General features: G+C 64.5%; 1 protein-coding gene across 5 annotated transcripts in view; it reads left to right on the top strand.

Annotated features, from left to right (window-relative positions):
• Positions 1-14,050, top strand: part of AHDC1 (AT-hook DNA binding motif containing 1) — a 54,638-nt gene that overhangs the window by 31,173 nt on the left and 9,415 nt on the right. For all 5 annotated transcript variants that reach the window (XM_064635199.1, XM_064635198.1, XM_064635200.1 and 2 more), the window contains 2 exons: positions 12,654-12,816; positions 13,634-13,674. Coding sequence is in view for 1 of the 5 variants with exons in the window: in XM_064635200.1 (XP_064491270.1) it covers positions 12,654-12,816; positions 13,634-13,674 (204 nt within the window). In the remaining 4 variants the exon portion in view is untranslated. The remainder of the gene's footprint in view (positions 1-12,653; positions 12,817-13,633; positions 13,675-14,050) is intronic.

The following is a 14,050-nucleotide window of genomic DNA, read 5'->3' as shown; positions in this document are numbered from 1 at the left end:
TGAGATGTGGAGGTGAGTGTCCCGTGGGATGCCACAGGGTGTTGGTGATGGCATGGGTTCTCCAAAAATAGGAGTGCCATCACCCAGCTGGATGTCACTGTCATCCCAGCCCCAGGAAGTCACTTGGAGGGGGCTGGAGGCTGCACTCATCCCACATGGGTGTCACAAGCAGGGCTGGCCTCATCCTGCACCCTGAGGGGCTCAGCCCTTGGCCGGGCATGGGCAGGGGATGGCGCATGTCCCTGGGGTCTGTGGTGGCACCGGGGGGTCTGGAGGACAAGACACATGTCTGTCTGGCACCACCATGTGCCAGGCAGGGACAGAAGTGCCACATGGGTGACATCCACTGTCACCACCTCTGTTGCCACTGCTCTCAACCCTGAGGGGAATGCAGTGAGAGAAGGGACTTGTGCTCCCCCCCCAAAAACACAGCGATGTTGGGGTGACCGAACCCACAGAGCAGGGAGAGGGCGAGCAGACCCCAAAACACCCCCGGGCAGGGAGGGAAACTGAGGCACGGGCAGGCAGAGCCCCCCACCACCCAGCCTGTGGGGGCTGAGGGGCAGCGAGGTGGGTGCTGGGGCGGGCAGGGTGCCACCCCTCCCCGGCAGTGCTGCAGACAGCAGGCTCCACACCGGCACGGCCGCGGGGACGGCGGCGAGGGAAGCCACAAAAATGATTTAAGGGGCTGGCGGGATTGATTTATTAAGAACAATTAAAAGCGCTAAATACGCTTAGCTCAGCCAGACACCGAGCAGGGAGCCTGGGGGGGAGAGACCTGTCTGCCGGCTCCGGAGGGCGAGGCTGGAGGCGGGGGGGACTGGTGGCACTGGGCTGGGCTGGGGCAGCTGGGGGAGGAGAGGGCGGTGGAATGGGGGGCAGCACCCTGGAGCTGGGTTTGCATCCAGGAGTGGCTTTGGGACCAGGGATGGGTTTGCATCCAGGGATAAATTATTAGTCGAGGTGGATTTTCACCCAGGTATAGCTTTGCGCCCTGGGGTGGGATGGATTTGCACCCAGGGATGGATTTGCACCCAGGAGAGGGTTTGGATCCGGTTTGTTGTCCAGGTTTGAATATTCACCCAGGGATGAGTTTGTATCCAGGGGTGTGTTTGTATCTGGGGGGGTTTCACCCAGGTGTGGCTTTGCACCCTGTAGTGGGATGGGTTTGCACCCAGGGATGGGTTTGCACCCAGGGATAAGTTTGCATCCAGGGGTGGGTGTGCACCTCAGCTGGAAGGAGCATGGTGGGATGTTGGGGGCCAGGAGGATTAAGTTGAAATGGGGATCTGTTTAGAGCCAGTGCCAGCTGCAGGATGCCCAGTATAACCAACAGGCAGTACTGGGCAGGGTGTTGCTGTCCCAGTCTGGCAGTGCTACCCTGGGAGCTTTGGAAAAGGGAGGCCACAGGTGCATCCCACGGGATCCCCATCAGTGGGCACCCACGGGGCTGATGTGTGCATAGGGCTGAGGAGCTCATGGAGCAGAAATCCCAGAGTGTTGTGACATCCACAAACCCGGATCCCGCACAGGAAATCCCAGCCGAAAGTCCTTGGAGGCTGGGAGAGTCCCTGGACATGCCCAGACCTGCCCAGCCCTGCTCCTCCCCGGCACCAGCCGTGGCTGTGGGGGGACAGGGAGAGCTGGGGTCACTCCTGGGGTCCCTGTTGTTGCCACCCTGAGGGATGGGCTTCACCCAGGGGTGTCAGGTCAGTGTCCCTGTGTGCTGCTGGGGTGTTGGGATACCAGGAATGGGGGCAGAGGGCTGTGCCCTGTGTCCTCCCAGTTCCAGTGGCTGCTGGCAGTGGGAACACTGGTTTTGTACCCATTTTCCAGTGCTGTGCAGGATCCATCCCCTTCTCTGGGCTCAGCAGGCTGTCTGTGCTTTGGGGCAGAAGTGGGGATCCAGGAATATCAGGGACACAGGGATGCAGTGCAGTGCTGCCTTCCTCCCCTCACCCTCTCCCAGTGCTATGGGGGGATCAGGTTTTGGGGTTTGCGTTCAGATCCCCCACACAGAGGCCCCACCACCTCCCCTAGTCACCCCACCTGGGGGCTGGATGCACCCACATTCCCATCACCACACGGGTCCCTGTGCCATGACCCAAGTTGGGCACCTCCTGCTCACCAAAGCCCGCAGTACTGGAGGGGCCCCCTGCCCTGGCCCCCAGGATAGAAGCCCTGGGAGCAGGGAGGTGCTGGGAAAGGTGCTGAATGGGAACAAAAGGTCTGTGGGGCGGCTGGCAGGGCCGAGCAGAGCCGGAGGCTTTCTGCTGACCCCGCTCCGGCTGCCCCGGCCCCGGCCTCCCCCCGCCACCCCCACCCGCTCCTGCCGACGTCAGCGCTTCCCAGCAGCACTCCCAGGCCTACCTGGAGCTGGCTGGGAGGTGGGAAAGCCATTTCTGCCTCTGCCCTGGCACTCACACCTCCACCAGCCGTGGCCAAAGCCTCCTGGGACAGGGTGGGTGCTCGTGCCTTGTGCCCAAGCGCCACCGTGGGCCCATGTGCCCTTTTCCCTGAGGATGGAGCCGTGGTGAGGTGTGGAGAGTGGCATGGGTTGGGTGGTGGTGGTGGCTGTGGTGTGGGTGCTGTGTCCCCCTCTGTGCCCCACTGGGTGTGTCTGTGGGGACAGTGGCCAGGGATGGAGATGGATGGAGGTGACCAGGGATGGATGTGGCCAGGGCTGGAGGTGGAGGAGGTGACCAGGGGCGCAGGTGGCCAGGGATGCAGATGGATGGATGTGACCAGGGATGAAGGTGGCCAGGGATGGAGATGGATGGGGATGACTGAGGATGGAGGTGGAGGAAGTGACCAGGGATGGAGGTGGCCAGGGATGGAGATGGATGGAAGCGACCATTGTGGAGGTGAACAGGGATGGACATAGATGGAGATGACCAGGGATGGAGGTGACCAGGGATGGAGGTCACCCTGCCCTGGTGGCCCTGGCACTACCAGCATTTTCCTCCATGCTCCTGCTTGTCCAAGTGCTGTCACAACCACAGGCAGTGGGGACAACACCGGAGCCCATGGGACAAGGAAAAGGGCTGCCCAGGGTCACCAGGTGGATGTCCCAGCAGCCACCCTGGGGGAAGGTGTGTGTGGTGACCCACCCAGGGCTGTGCAGGCGGGGCAGTGGCAGAGCTGGCACTGCCCCAGGGCGCTCAGCAACGGGGTCCCGGGGTGCCCCCACAGCCTCGGCAGCGCTCCCACCGCCGGCTGCCCAAGGGTTAACGAGAGTTTGCTGCTCCTGCAGACAATTAGTGACATCTTTGCTGACAACGCCACACTGAGCCTCTGCCGCCTCCCGGCAGCACCAGCCTGGCCGCCCCCGCGCCCCATGCGGCCCCCGCTCCACCCGCCTGCCTTCGCCACCGTGGCCCCGCCACGGTCCAGCCCCGGCACCGCGCCCCGACACCTCGCCCCGGCGGCGTTTCGGCAGCGCCGGCAGGATTGCAATCCCAAGCGGAGCAGCCGGCTCCCCTCACTGCCCTCTGACCCGCTGTTGCTGTGGAAACTGCATCCCACGTAGGATTATGGAGCCGGAATCCGCAGGCTCCAAACTCCCCTCGAAATCCAGACGGTCACCGGGGTCCTCCCCCCCCGCCCGCTGCGCCGGCCCCCCCCGTGCCCACGGTGCCCACGGGGTGCCCACGGGGTGTCTGATGTCCCCAACGAGATGGCAGCTGAGTGCTGGAGGAGGTGGCAGCAGCACTTCTGTGTGCCCTGCTTTGCAGCCACCGGCTGGTGACGCTGCCGAGGGTGCCACGGTGTCACCACGAGGTCATCGGTGACCTCTGGCACGTCTGCTCCCCTGTGCCAGGGCCTGAGCGTCGCCTCCCAGTATGTGTGTGCCATCCCTGCACCCCAGAGAGGATGTGGGGTGGGGTGCCAGCAGGACCCCCACCCTTAAACAGCACCCCAGGAACGTGGGTCCACCCCCCAAGGACACATCCCCAGCACCTCCAGGGCAGCAGCAGGAGCCAGACACCCACCAGAGCCCCCCCACATCCGCAGGGACCGGCAGCGTGGGTCCCCCACAGGGGGAAGGGTGGGCACGGGGGAGAGAGGAGCCTGTTTGGGGAGCTCTGTGGGCTGCGCTTGTGTCTCAGCATCTCTCCTGCCACCCGGGGAGGTAGGAGCTGAATTAATCGCGATCAATTAGTGCTGCTTGCAGTCCCCAGCTCCCTCCCTGCACCAGCTTTGTCGCACCCAGCGAGGGGGGCCCCGGTGTCCCCAGCACCACCCAGGTGCCGTGAGGGACCGCAGCCCCTCCGGACCCCCAAAGAGGGGTGGGGAACAAGCAGGGTGTCCCCCAGCCCACGTGGACACGAGAAACATCCACGCCATTAAATCTGGCAGAAGAGGACGAGGAGGGGGGACTCATGAGCCCCTGGAGCTGCCTCTGCCAGCCCAGAGTGGGGTGACGGGGTGTCCGGAGCGAGGGCCCGGATCCTGCAGGATACTGCAGCAAATGCCCTGCAATCTGCAGCCGGATGAATCCCACCTTCCTTCCCCCGCAACGTGCTGCCCTGGGCTACAGCTAATCTATTGTGCGCTGGGCTGCAGCCAGCACAAGCTGCAATACAGTAAATCCTTCTGCAGTATCCTGCAAGGGGACCGAGCCCAGCCGCAGCCGCCCGCCGCCGCCAGACAAAGCCGGGGGGCCCCCGCGGGGACGGGGCGCAGGGGACGGGGGCACCGGAGGGTGCCAGGCACCCCTGGCGTCGTGCCGGCGAGGCCGGGAGGATGCAGCCCTTGAGCAGGGTGGGAAGTTCTCCGGGGAGTTTTGGGTGGTGCCGGGAATCCCCTCTGCCCCCCCAAATCTGCGGGCAGGGAGACGCTCCGTCATCTGGATCCACCACGGGGTTGTCCCTAAATGTTGTCGCCACAGCGTTGTCCTCCATGGTCCCGGTGTTTCCATCCCCACCTTCTCCCTGTGCCTGGTGCGACCTCCCCCTGTGCCTCAGTTTCCCCACCGGTGCAGCGCCCAGCGAGCCCCTCATCCCCCTCCCTCGGGCGGGCTCCATCACATGTGAGCCCCACTGCCCTTTGCCGAGGGGTTTTGCTTGGATACTGTCATTATGGTTATTATTACTATTATTATTATTATTATTGGGATGTTGGTGGGGCTCTGCGGCTCTGCTGGACCCGTCTTTGGCGAGCGAGGCATCCTTCAAAGGGAAGGCGCTCCGTCACCGCCCCACAGCAGCTGCGTTCTCCTCAATTAGAAGAGGTAATGAAGCAATTTATGGGCATCTACAAAGTGATGTGTGAGTGACAGGCTGTGTACGATCCGCGCCGGGGCTCTGCCGGCAAGTTGTGTTCTTCCAATTTTAATGGAAAGCTCCCTGGCGAGGGGGGAGAGCGAAAATTGGTGTGTCTGTAGGTGTGTGTGCTCCGATGGGTGTGGACTGGTGGTGCTGGTGGGTCATGGATGAGTGCAGGGAGACCTGTGTGCTCCAAAGCCCCATCCCCAGGGAGCCTGTTCCGCAGTGGTAACTGGAGCTGGGGGGCAGCTGGGTGGGATCAGGGTGGGGGGCTGGGGTGTCACAGGACTCCTGGATCCTCTGGGATAGTTGGCTGCATCTCCCTGTTTCCATCAGCAGCCCAGGCACCCTGCTCCTGCCTCAGTTTCCCCATACCTATCCATGTCTCCACTGCATATCAATGCCAGACCCCTTCCGTGCACCTCCAGCTTTGGGGGGCCACCATGACCTCTCAAAGGGGAGGGGGAGCCGTGTTTTGGGGTCAAACCCCAGTGTCCCCCTTGGCAGTGCTGCCAGCAGGGTGTGGGATGGGGATCTGCAGCGCTGGGCTGGTGTTTTGGGGGTTCCCTGGAGCCCATGGGCACTGTACCCCCCAAGTGGGTGTGACCCTGAGCGTGCACAGAGGTGGGAGTGTGCACATCCCTGTGCGTGTACCTGTGACACCCGTGTGCGCCCATCCATGTCCTCACCGCTGTCCATGCGTGTTCCTGTGCCTGTGTGTGCACCCACACCTGTGCAGGTGTGTGTGTGCACCTGCACCATGCTTGCCACATGTGTGTGCACCCACCTGTGCCCACTCTGGTGGCCACACGTGTTCCTGTACCTGTGTGTCCACCTGCACCCGCGAAGGTGTGCGTGGGCACACCTGTACCATGTTTGTCTTCATGTCTGCACACGTGTGTGCACAGTCCTCCCCCCACGCGTGTACCTGTGCACACACCTGTGCAGGAGCCTGTTAGTGGGTGCATCCCCTCCATGCCCACCTATCTAGGGGGTGCCAGGCCACTGGTGTGACAGGGCAGGGCCCCCCCATCCCCGCACCCCTGCCCCGTCACGCCGCCATTGGCATCGTCCCCAGTGGCTCCCACACCCCAGCTCGGCCCCAACCGGCCACATCTCCCAGGAAACAGGATCCACAGCCAGGAGTTTCCGCTCAACTCATGTGTGCCTCCCACAAAAAAAAAAAAAAAAAAAAAAAGAAGAGGAAAAAAAAAAAGAAAAAGAAAAAAAACCCACCCTGACACCAAGCCCGGCCGTTAATCCTGCCCGGCTCATTCTGCTTTTCTTGTCTAGCCAGTTTCTAAAATTGGCCAAGGGAGGCAACTGGCTGCTCTCCCCCCACCCAGACCCCCCCTCGGTCCCCACCTGGTCACCCCTGTGCACTGTCAGCACCTGGGCCCCATCACCCCGTTCCCTGTGCGGGGTGTGAGCAATGGGGGTGGTGCCCAGCGTGGGGGGTGGGTGGGCTCTGGCTGACCCGGGACCCCGGTGGGCTCATGGTCAGCGTCCCCCCATCCCGGCGGGCGCCCCTTTGTCGCCCTGGGCAGCCCCCCAGCCCCAGCGCCGGGGGAGCATGGCTGTGCCGAGCGAGCCTTCGGCATGGGCACGCGTCCATCTGGCGCCTTCCAAATGTTACTGGCCTCGCAGGATCCCGGCTCCGCTTGGCGTTAACCCGCAGCGCACCGGCGGGGAGCGGGGGGAGAGCTGGGCATCGCCGCTGTGACCCCCTCGGGGTGCCCCCGGCGGGGTGCTGGGGGGGCTGTGGGGCCCAAGGTGCCACGTGCTGCGGGTGAGGGGCGGCGTGGGCAGCCAGCAGAGCCCCCTCTGCGCCGCCGCGGCCGCGGGTGTTACATGACCCGGCGTGGCCGGCGCTGGGCAGGGACACACCGGGGCTGTGACTCATGCTGTGGCTATAACAGGGAGCTCAGAAAGGGGGGCCGTGGCCATCTGCGCAGCCTCAGGCCTGCCAGCACATTTGAGGGGGCCCTGGGGGGGGGCACTCGCCACACCGGGGCACGGCACCCCATGGCACTGCCAGGAACGGCCGTCGCACGGGGATGTGTGAGCAAACACAGCCGGCACCCCGAGGAGCGCCTGGCACCCCGGGCTGGCACCCCGAGGGAGCGGTGCTGGGGTGCCCCGTGTTCCCCCTGGCAGGGAGAGGGCAGAGGAGGGGGCCCGGCGGCTGCTCTCCTCCTGCGCCGGCTCGACGGGGCGGGGGAACAAAGCTGGCACCGAGGGAAGAGCTAAATTTAGCCCGTTTCCCTGCTAGCTCTGAACTGCGGCGCTGGGCTCCAGCCGGCCGAGGTGCCACCATCGCTGCAGTCCATCTGTCGAGCTGTTCCCCAGCCCCCCCAGGGCCCCCCAGGCCGGGGAGGGGGGTCAGAGCCCTCTGGGGCCAAGGGGGTTGGGGGCTGTGTCCGTGCTGGGCGGTGCCGCTGGAGGCAGCTGGGCACCCCCTCACAGCCCTGGGGGGCTGCAGGCACCCACATCTGTGGTGTGGGAGGGGAGGGTCCTCACACGGGGTAAGGGGTTCTTGAGGGGGGGATGATTGAGGGGGAAATGGTCACTGCAGGGGGTGGTCGTTGTGGGGGAGGTGGCTTTTGGGGGAGATGGACATTATGGGGAGGTGGTCTTTGAGGGGGAGATGATAATTGAGGGGGAGATGGTCGTTGAGGGGGAAATGGTTGCAGGGGAGACGGTTTTGTGTTGGGGAGATGATTCTTGCAGGGAAGATGGTCCTTGAAGGGGAGGTGGATCTTGCAGGGGAGATGATCCTTGCAGGAAGAATGGCTCTTGCAGGGGGGGTGGTTTCTTGTGAGGGAGATGGTTCTTGCAGGGTAGGTGGCTTTTGCAGGGCAGATGGCTTCTTATGGTCATTGCAGGGGAGATGGTTGTTGCAGGGGAGATGGTCAGTGGTCATTGCAGGTGGGGTGGCTCTTCATAGGAGATGGTTTCTTGCAGGGAAGCTGGGAAGGTGGTCACTTCAGGACAGCTGATTTCTCCTGGGGTAGATGGTCCTTGAGGGGGAGATGATCCTTGCAGGGGAGGTGGTTTCTTGCAGCAGCAGGAATAGGGACCTGACCAGGCATCCCCATCCCTGCCCACCTCGAGGGCACTGTGCCACGTTCTGGTGCTGAGGGCTGAACCCACCAAGGGTCCCACCAGCCTTGGGACCAGCAGGCCTGGAGGATGCAGGAGACCCCAGTGGCAGCAGCACACCTGGGACCAGGCCCAGGAGAAGGGCTGTGTCCCCAGCTCAGCATTGTCCCAGCAGTGTGGGGGTGTCCACGGGGTCCCTGCTGCCCCAGGCCAGTGGGATTGCAGGGCAATGAGCTCCCCACCCACCTTCCTGCAGCGCCGGGTGATGGGGGGATGCTGAGACCTTTGGACACTCCCCTGCTTATAGCCCAGCAGTCCAGGACCCCCATTCCCAGTGCCAGGGCAGGTGCCTGAGCCTGCCCTGGGATGTGACACCCTGAGGTGACGTGAGAGGGCGGATCCCAGGTGTGTTTGCCCCGTGTGCCAGCCAAGCCCTTCCCGGCACCGCCGTCTCCTCCCATGGCAGCACCACATCCCCACACCACCTTGGAGGGTCGTGTTCCCCCACCAGCTCCCTGCTTGGGGGGGGGAGCACCCCAAAAATCCTCTGATGGCTCCTCAAAGGGAACTGGCGGCCAAGCAGCTCGTCTGGACCCGTTACCTAAGATGAAACCCAGGCGCCATCTGCTCTGTCTCCTAATTACGAGCATGGCAGAGGAGTCAGGGCGGCGGGGGACGTGGTGACAGCGGGGTTCCAGCCACGGGGTGACAGCTAGAGGAGGGGTCAGGGCTGCCTGCAGGCACCCTGTGCCTCAGCACTCATCTGTGCCCACCCTTCTGGACCCCTGACTCCTGTCCTGCTCCCAGTCTCAGGCTGGTGGGCCCCCAGGGTGGGTGGGTGCCCTGGGAGCTGCCAGTGGTACCCAAGGGGGACTCGAAATCTCCTGTGGTGCTGCTGGGGTGGCCCTACTGCACAGGAGGGCAGGGTGCTGGCAGGGGATGAGGTGTGGGGAGGAAGGGGAGGGAGCAGGACCCACGTGCTTTGGGGTCTGTGATGCTGAATTGGGGGTGACATGGAGGTTGGGGTGGAGGGGGAGGAGGCACAGGGACCCCCCGCGTGGCTCCAGGAGGAGGTGGCCGGGGCGGGGGGGCTGGCAGGGGAACACGGAAACCCTCGGCAAGCGCCTGCCAGGAAGCTGTCACTGGAGGGGATTTTCCATTGGTGTCAGCAGGAGCAGGACGGGCTGGTGGGGGACTCGTGGGGAGGAGGGGGCCGAGGCCCTGGGAGGGGAGCAGGGGGGTGCGGGGGTGTGCAAGGGGTGGGGCACAGAGGGGACAACCTCCCCGATGCCCCATGAGGGAGGGGTGTAAGGCAGCTGCACCCCTTTGGTGCCCCCAGATGTGTGGAAGCAGGGGAGGAAAACCTCCACAGTGCTCTGTGTGTTTGTGTGTGAGTGAGTGTGCAAGGGAGAGGCACCACCACAGCATCCCCAGGCTTGGGGGACATGAGTGGGGCACCCCCCGATGCCACTTGTGTGTGTGTTTGTGTGCAAGGGAGGGGGGCACCTCTGCAGTGCCCCAGATGTGTCAGGGCACACACAAGCCAGGACACGGGTGATGGGGGTGTCTGGAGACACTCCCCCCAACCATACGGGGGTACTTAGGGCCACCCCAACCCCTCTCAGCGCCCCGTGGTGCCCAGGGACCCCCGAGGACCCCCCGTCCCCGCTGCTGTGGCCGCGGGCGGCTGGGCACGGCGCCCCGGCGGGGTGGGAGGCGTCGGGCCAGCGTGTCCCCATCTGTGTGGCGGCTGTGTCCCTGCCGCCTGCCTGTCTCCTGGTGGCATCTCCGGCCCCACCCTGACGTCTGGGTGGCCTCGGAGCCGGGCACCAAACCATGTCCGTGCCCTGCGGGGCCATCCCTCCATCCCCCCGCTGCCACGCCGGTGCCAAGCCAGCCCCTCCGTGCCCCCCATTTCCAGCACTGGGGGTCAGGGCCGGGTGCCAGAGGGCTCTGGGGGCTTGGGGGTGGGTCTGCAACCCCCTGCACCCTCATGGTGCCACCACACAGCACCCCTGCCACCCAAGGGGGGCCCTGACTCGGTGGAGGGGGTGAGGTGGGGGGATGTTTTGTCCCCTGTGAGGTTGGATGGGGCTTGGAGCAACCTGGTCCAGTGGAAGGTGTCCCTGCCTGTGGCAGGGGGGTGGAATGAGATGAGCTTTAAGGTCCCTTCCAACCCAAACCATTCCATGATTCTGATTCCTCTCACCGCCAACCTCCGTCAAGCCTGAAACCGTTAAACTAATTAAAGCTTTGCAGCAGCAGGATTAAGCCCGGGCAGGGGAGGTGGGAGCCCAGGTAGTCGATTAGTTCACCAGGCGAGGATATTGGATTTCTGCGAGGCGAGTCAGCAGTCTTCAGGGGCTGTTATCTTTGCAGGGCTGCGGGGTCAGGAGGTGGGAAGCGGAGGTGACTGCAATCTCGCCCGCTTCATCCCCCCCTCCTCCTCATCCTCACCCCTCCAGCCCCCCCACCCACCCCCCAGCACCCGGCCTTGCTGCCTCTCCCCTGCCCGAGGCGCCCATCTCTATCTTTCCTTCTCCCTCTGTCCCTCCTCGCTTGTGTGGTCTCGGCTGGTGTTTTGTAACTAGTGTGGAGAGAGAAAAAAAAAAAATTAAAAAAAAAAAGGGAAAAAAAGGGAAAAAAAAAAAAAAAAAAGAAGGAAAAAGGCCCTACCCCTGGCGAGGAAGCCAGGAATGGTGAGGTCCGGAGAGCCTAATGGGAAACATGTGGCGGCTGCCTGGGGCTGAGCGGGGAGGTGAAAGTGAGCGCGGCAGCGCCGTGAACATCCCGGTGCGCCCCACTGTCCCCCCGGGCACCCCACTGCCCCTCCGCAGCCCCCTCCCCACCGCAGCCCCCTCCCCACCAGTGCTGCCGGGATCCCACCTGCGCCCTGTGCCATGGTGGGCAGTGGGGTGGGCTGGTGGGCACTGCCCGGCCCTGAGGTGGGTGGGGGGTGCAGGTGGTCCCCGCTGTGTGTGGGGGGGGTGGTTTGGCTGGGGTGAGGGAGGAGTCTTGGCACAGGGAGGGTCCCCCGGTGTCACCGGACATGTGGCCCCAATGGGGTCGGTGGGGCCGAGGGCAGGAGCCAGACACTGGTGGTGTGGGTCAGAGCCAGGGGATGTGCCCAGGGGCACGCCTGGGGGGTGAACGTGGGCGGTGGGGAACACATAGAACATGGGTGATGGGGTGTCCAGAGACCCCACACACCCCGGTGGGGACCCCACGGGCATCCCAAAAGCAAGCCAGAGCATCCACAGCTCCGTGTGCCATGGATACATGGTGGCACTGTGGCGCAGAGCTGGGGGGCTGCGCCCCAGCACCCCCTGGCACCTCTCGACCCCCCGCTCCTCCCCATCCAGCCGCACGCAGCGTGTGCGGCGGGGACCAGCTCCCGGCGGCTGTTCTGGAAAACCTCCCGTTTGCTTCCTTCCTGCCTGCCTGCCTCCCCTTCGACAGCTCCCTGGGCACACCAGCAGCCTCAGCAGAGACAGAGACCGGTCTTTCTAGCACATATTTTCCTGCTGCACATCGCCCTTGGTGTAACTTTACACCGAGGTGCCCGCATCTCCGCGGTGCCAGCGCTGCGCCCAGAGCCTGGCGGGGAGACAGGGGGAAGGGGGGGATGCGGATGGACTGACAGGTTTGAATTCTCTTTCCCTGCCTTGTTGATAAGTTGTCACGCTAATCCAGACACCGGGAAGAGCCTGGATCACGCCGAGCGGCTGCGTGTGAGTGTGTGTGTGTGTGTGTGTGAGTGTGTGTGTGTGTCTGCGGGTGTGTGCTGGGGGAGGGAGCCAACCCGGCAGGGATTCACACGCGGAGCTGGGGAGGGAAAATAGGCGGACATGCTGGCACAGGGGGACTGGGAGGGGTTGAGGGGCTCCACCGTGCCCCCCTGTGCCACATGGGCAGCAGCTGTAGGTGCCCTGACCTCATGCAAGGGAGTGGGGGGGCTGGATCTGTGTGAACATGCATGTGCAACATCCATGTGGAGGTGCACACGCGTAGCCACGCACACGTGTGCCCACAGCCTGGTGGGGAGATGCCCCTCACCTCATATGGGCAGCCCCTGGCTCAAGGCACGGCCAGGGTGAGGAGGAAAGGTGTGTCCTGCCCTGGAACACCACCATGGGTGTCCCGTGGCGGGGTGGAGGACACAGGGTGGGTGTCCCCTGGGATGTGGCTTCAAGGGGGAGGGAGTCCGCGGGTGTCCCCATGCTCAGGGGGTGCTCCCTGGGGAGGGGGGCGCCGGGCTGACGCGTGGGGGTCTCTCTCGAGCAGATGGGAGCTCGGTCGCCTGCCAGCCCCTCGCACTGGAGAACGGTGCCAGCCCGCCAGCCGAGTGGTTCCCGCGTGCCCAGGGCTCCGGCCCCCGCCAGCCCGGCAGCGACGGCGACGGCAGGAGCTTCCGAGTGAACCTGCACTGCAAACACCCCCGGAACAGGTACCGGGGGGGGGCTCATCCCAAAAATGAGAAGCAGGGGGTGCACCGAGGAGGGGTTTGGCAGCACATCTTGCTGCCAATGCTCTGCCCGTCCCTGTCTGGGCATCCCTGGAGACGGAGAGGGGATGCCCCATGGCTTTGCAAAGCCTCTTGGCTTGGGGCTTTGGGGCTGCAGCCCCCCATGGGGCGCAGGGTGGGCTGTGCAGTGGGCACACGATGCCCAGCACCCACCCGTGGGTGTCTGCGCCATGCACCCTGCCCAGCCCTCGCTGCACCCCATAGCCAGCGAGGGGAAACTGAGGCAGGCACCACACAGGGAGGGTCCTGGCAAGGGGGAACGGGGTCTGCTGGCACCGGGCACTGTCACCACGGGGGGAGGTTGGAGCTGTGCGTGGCGTGTCCATGAGCGGGTGGGAGCCGGGGTGGGATGTGGGGGGGTGGGATTTGCTGAGCCACTTCCTCGGGCGAAGACCCCCCCCCGCGTGTCCGGAGCGCGGCTCGCCGGGGACACCTAGTGGCAGAGCCACCAAAGGACCCCCGCCACCCCCCGAGCCCCCCCAGCCCCACGGAGGGGTTGTTGGTGGTGGTGGGGATGGGAGGGGGGTGTAAACCTGTCCCCTCTGTCCCCCAGATCAGAGTCAGCCTCCCCCCTCTTCCCCCACCCCCCGCAGCCCCGATGCCACGGTGATGGGCGGCCGTGGGAGCTCGGGAGGATCAGCCCCTGGTATGGCCCGTGGAGGGACTGGCTTGGGGGTGATGGGCACCCAAGTGTCCCCTCTCCACGTGGGGTTAACCCTGCACACCTCTTCCTTTGCAGAGAGCTCAAGTGCAATAGCAGGAGCAGCAGCAAAGCCGAAGGTAAGTCCCAGCCCTGGCACCTTGACCTCCTCCAGCACCCCAAAATCTGCCCTATGGCAGAATGGGGCAGCCCAGACCTTGGAGGGGGCTCTGTGCCAGGGGCTGGCACAGGTGGTCCTGGTGTGGGGAGGGTATCCAGCCCCCCTGAGCTGGGAAAGGCATTCAGCCCCTTTTGAACTGGAGAGAGGGCCAGACTCCCTGAGTTGGGGAGGTCATCCAGCCCCCCTTGAGCTGTGGGAAGGTGGGCAGACCCCTGAGTTGAGGAGGTCATCCAGCTCCCCTTGAGCTGGGAAGGATGTCCAGACCCCTGTGAGTTGTGGTGGGCAGACCCCTGAGCTGGGGAGGGGGGAAACCCCCATTTTCCCATCTGGAGACA

This window comes from Pseudopipra pipra, chromosome 24, assembly GCF_036250125.1.
Source record: "Pseudopipra pipra isolate bDixPip1 chromosome 24, bDixPip1.hap1, whole genome shotgun sequence".
Classification (NCBI taxonomy): Eukaryota; Metazoa; Chordata; class Aves; order Passeriformes; family Pipridae; genus Pseudopipra; species Pseudopipra pipra.
Note: the sequence above shows the minus strand (reverse complement) of the source record. Positions and strands in the feature narration are given on the sequence as shown.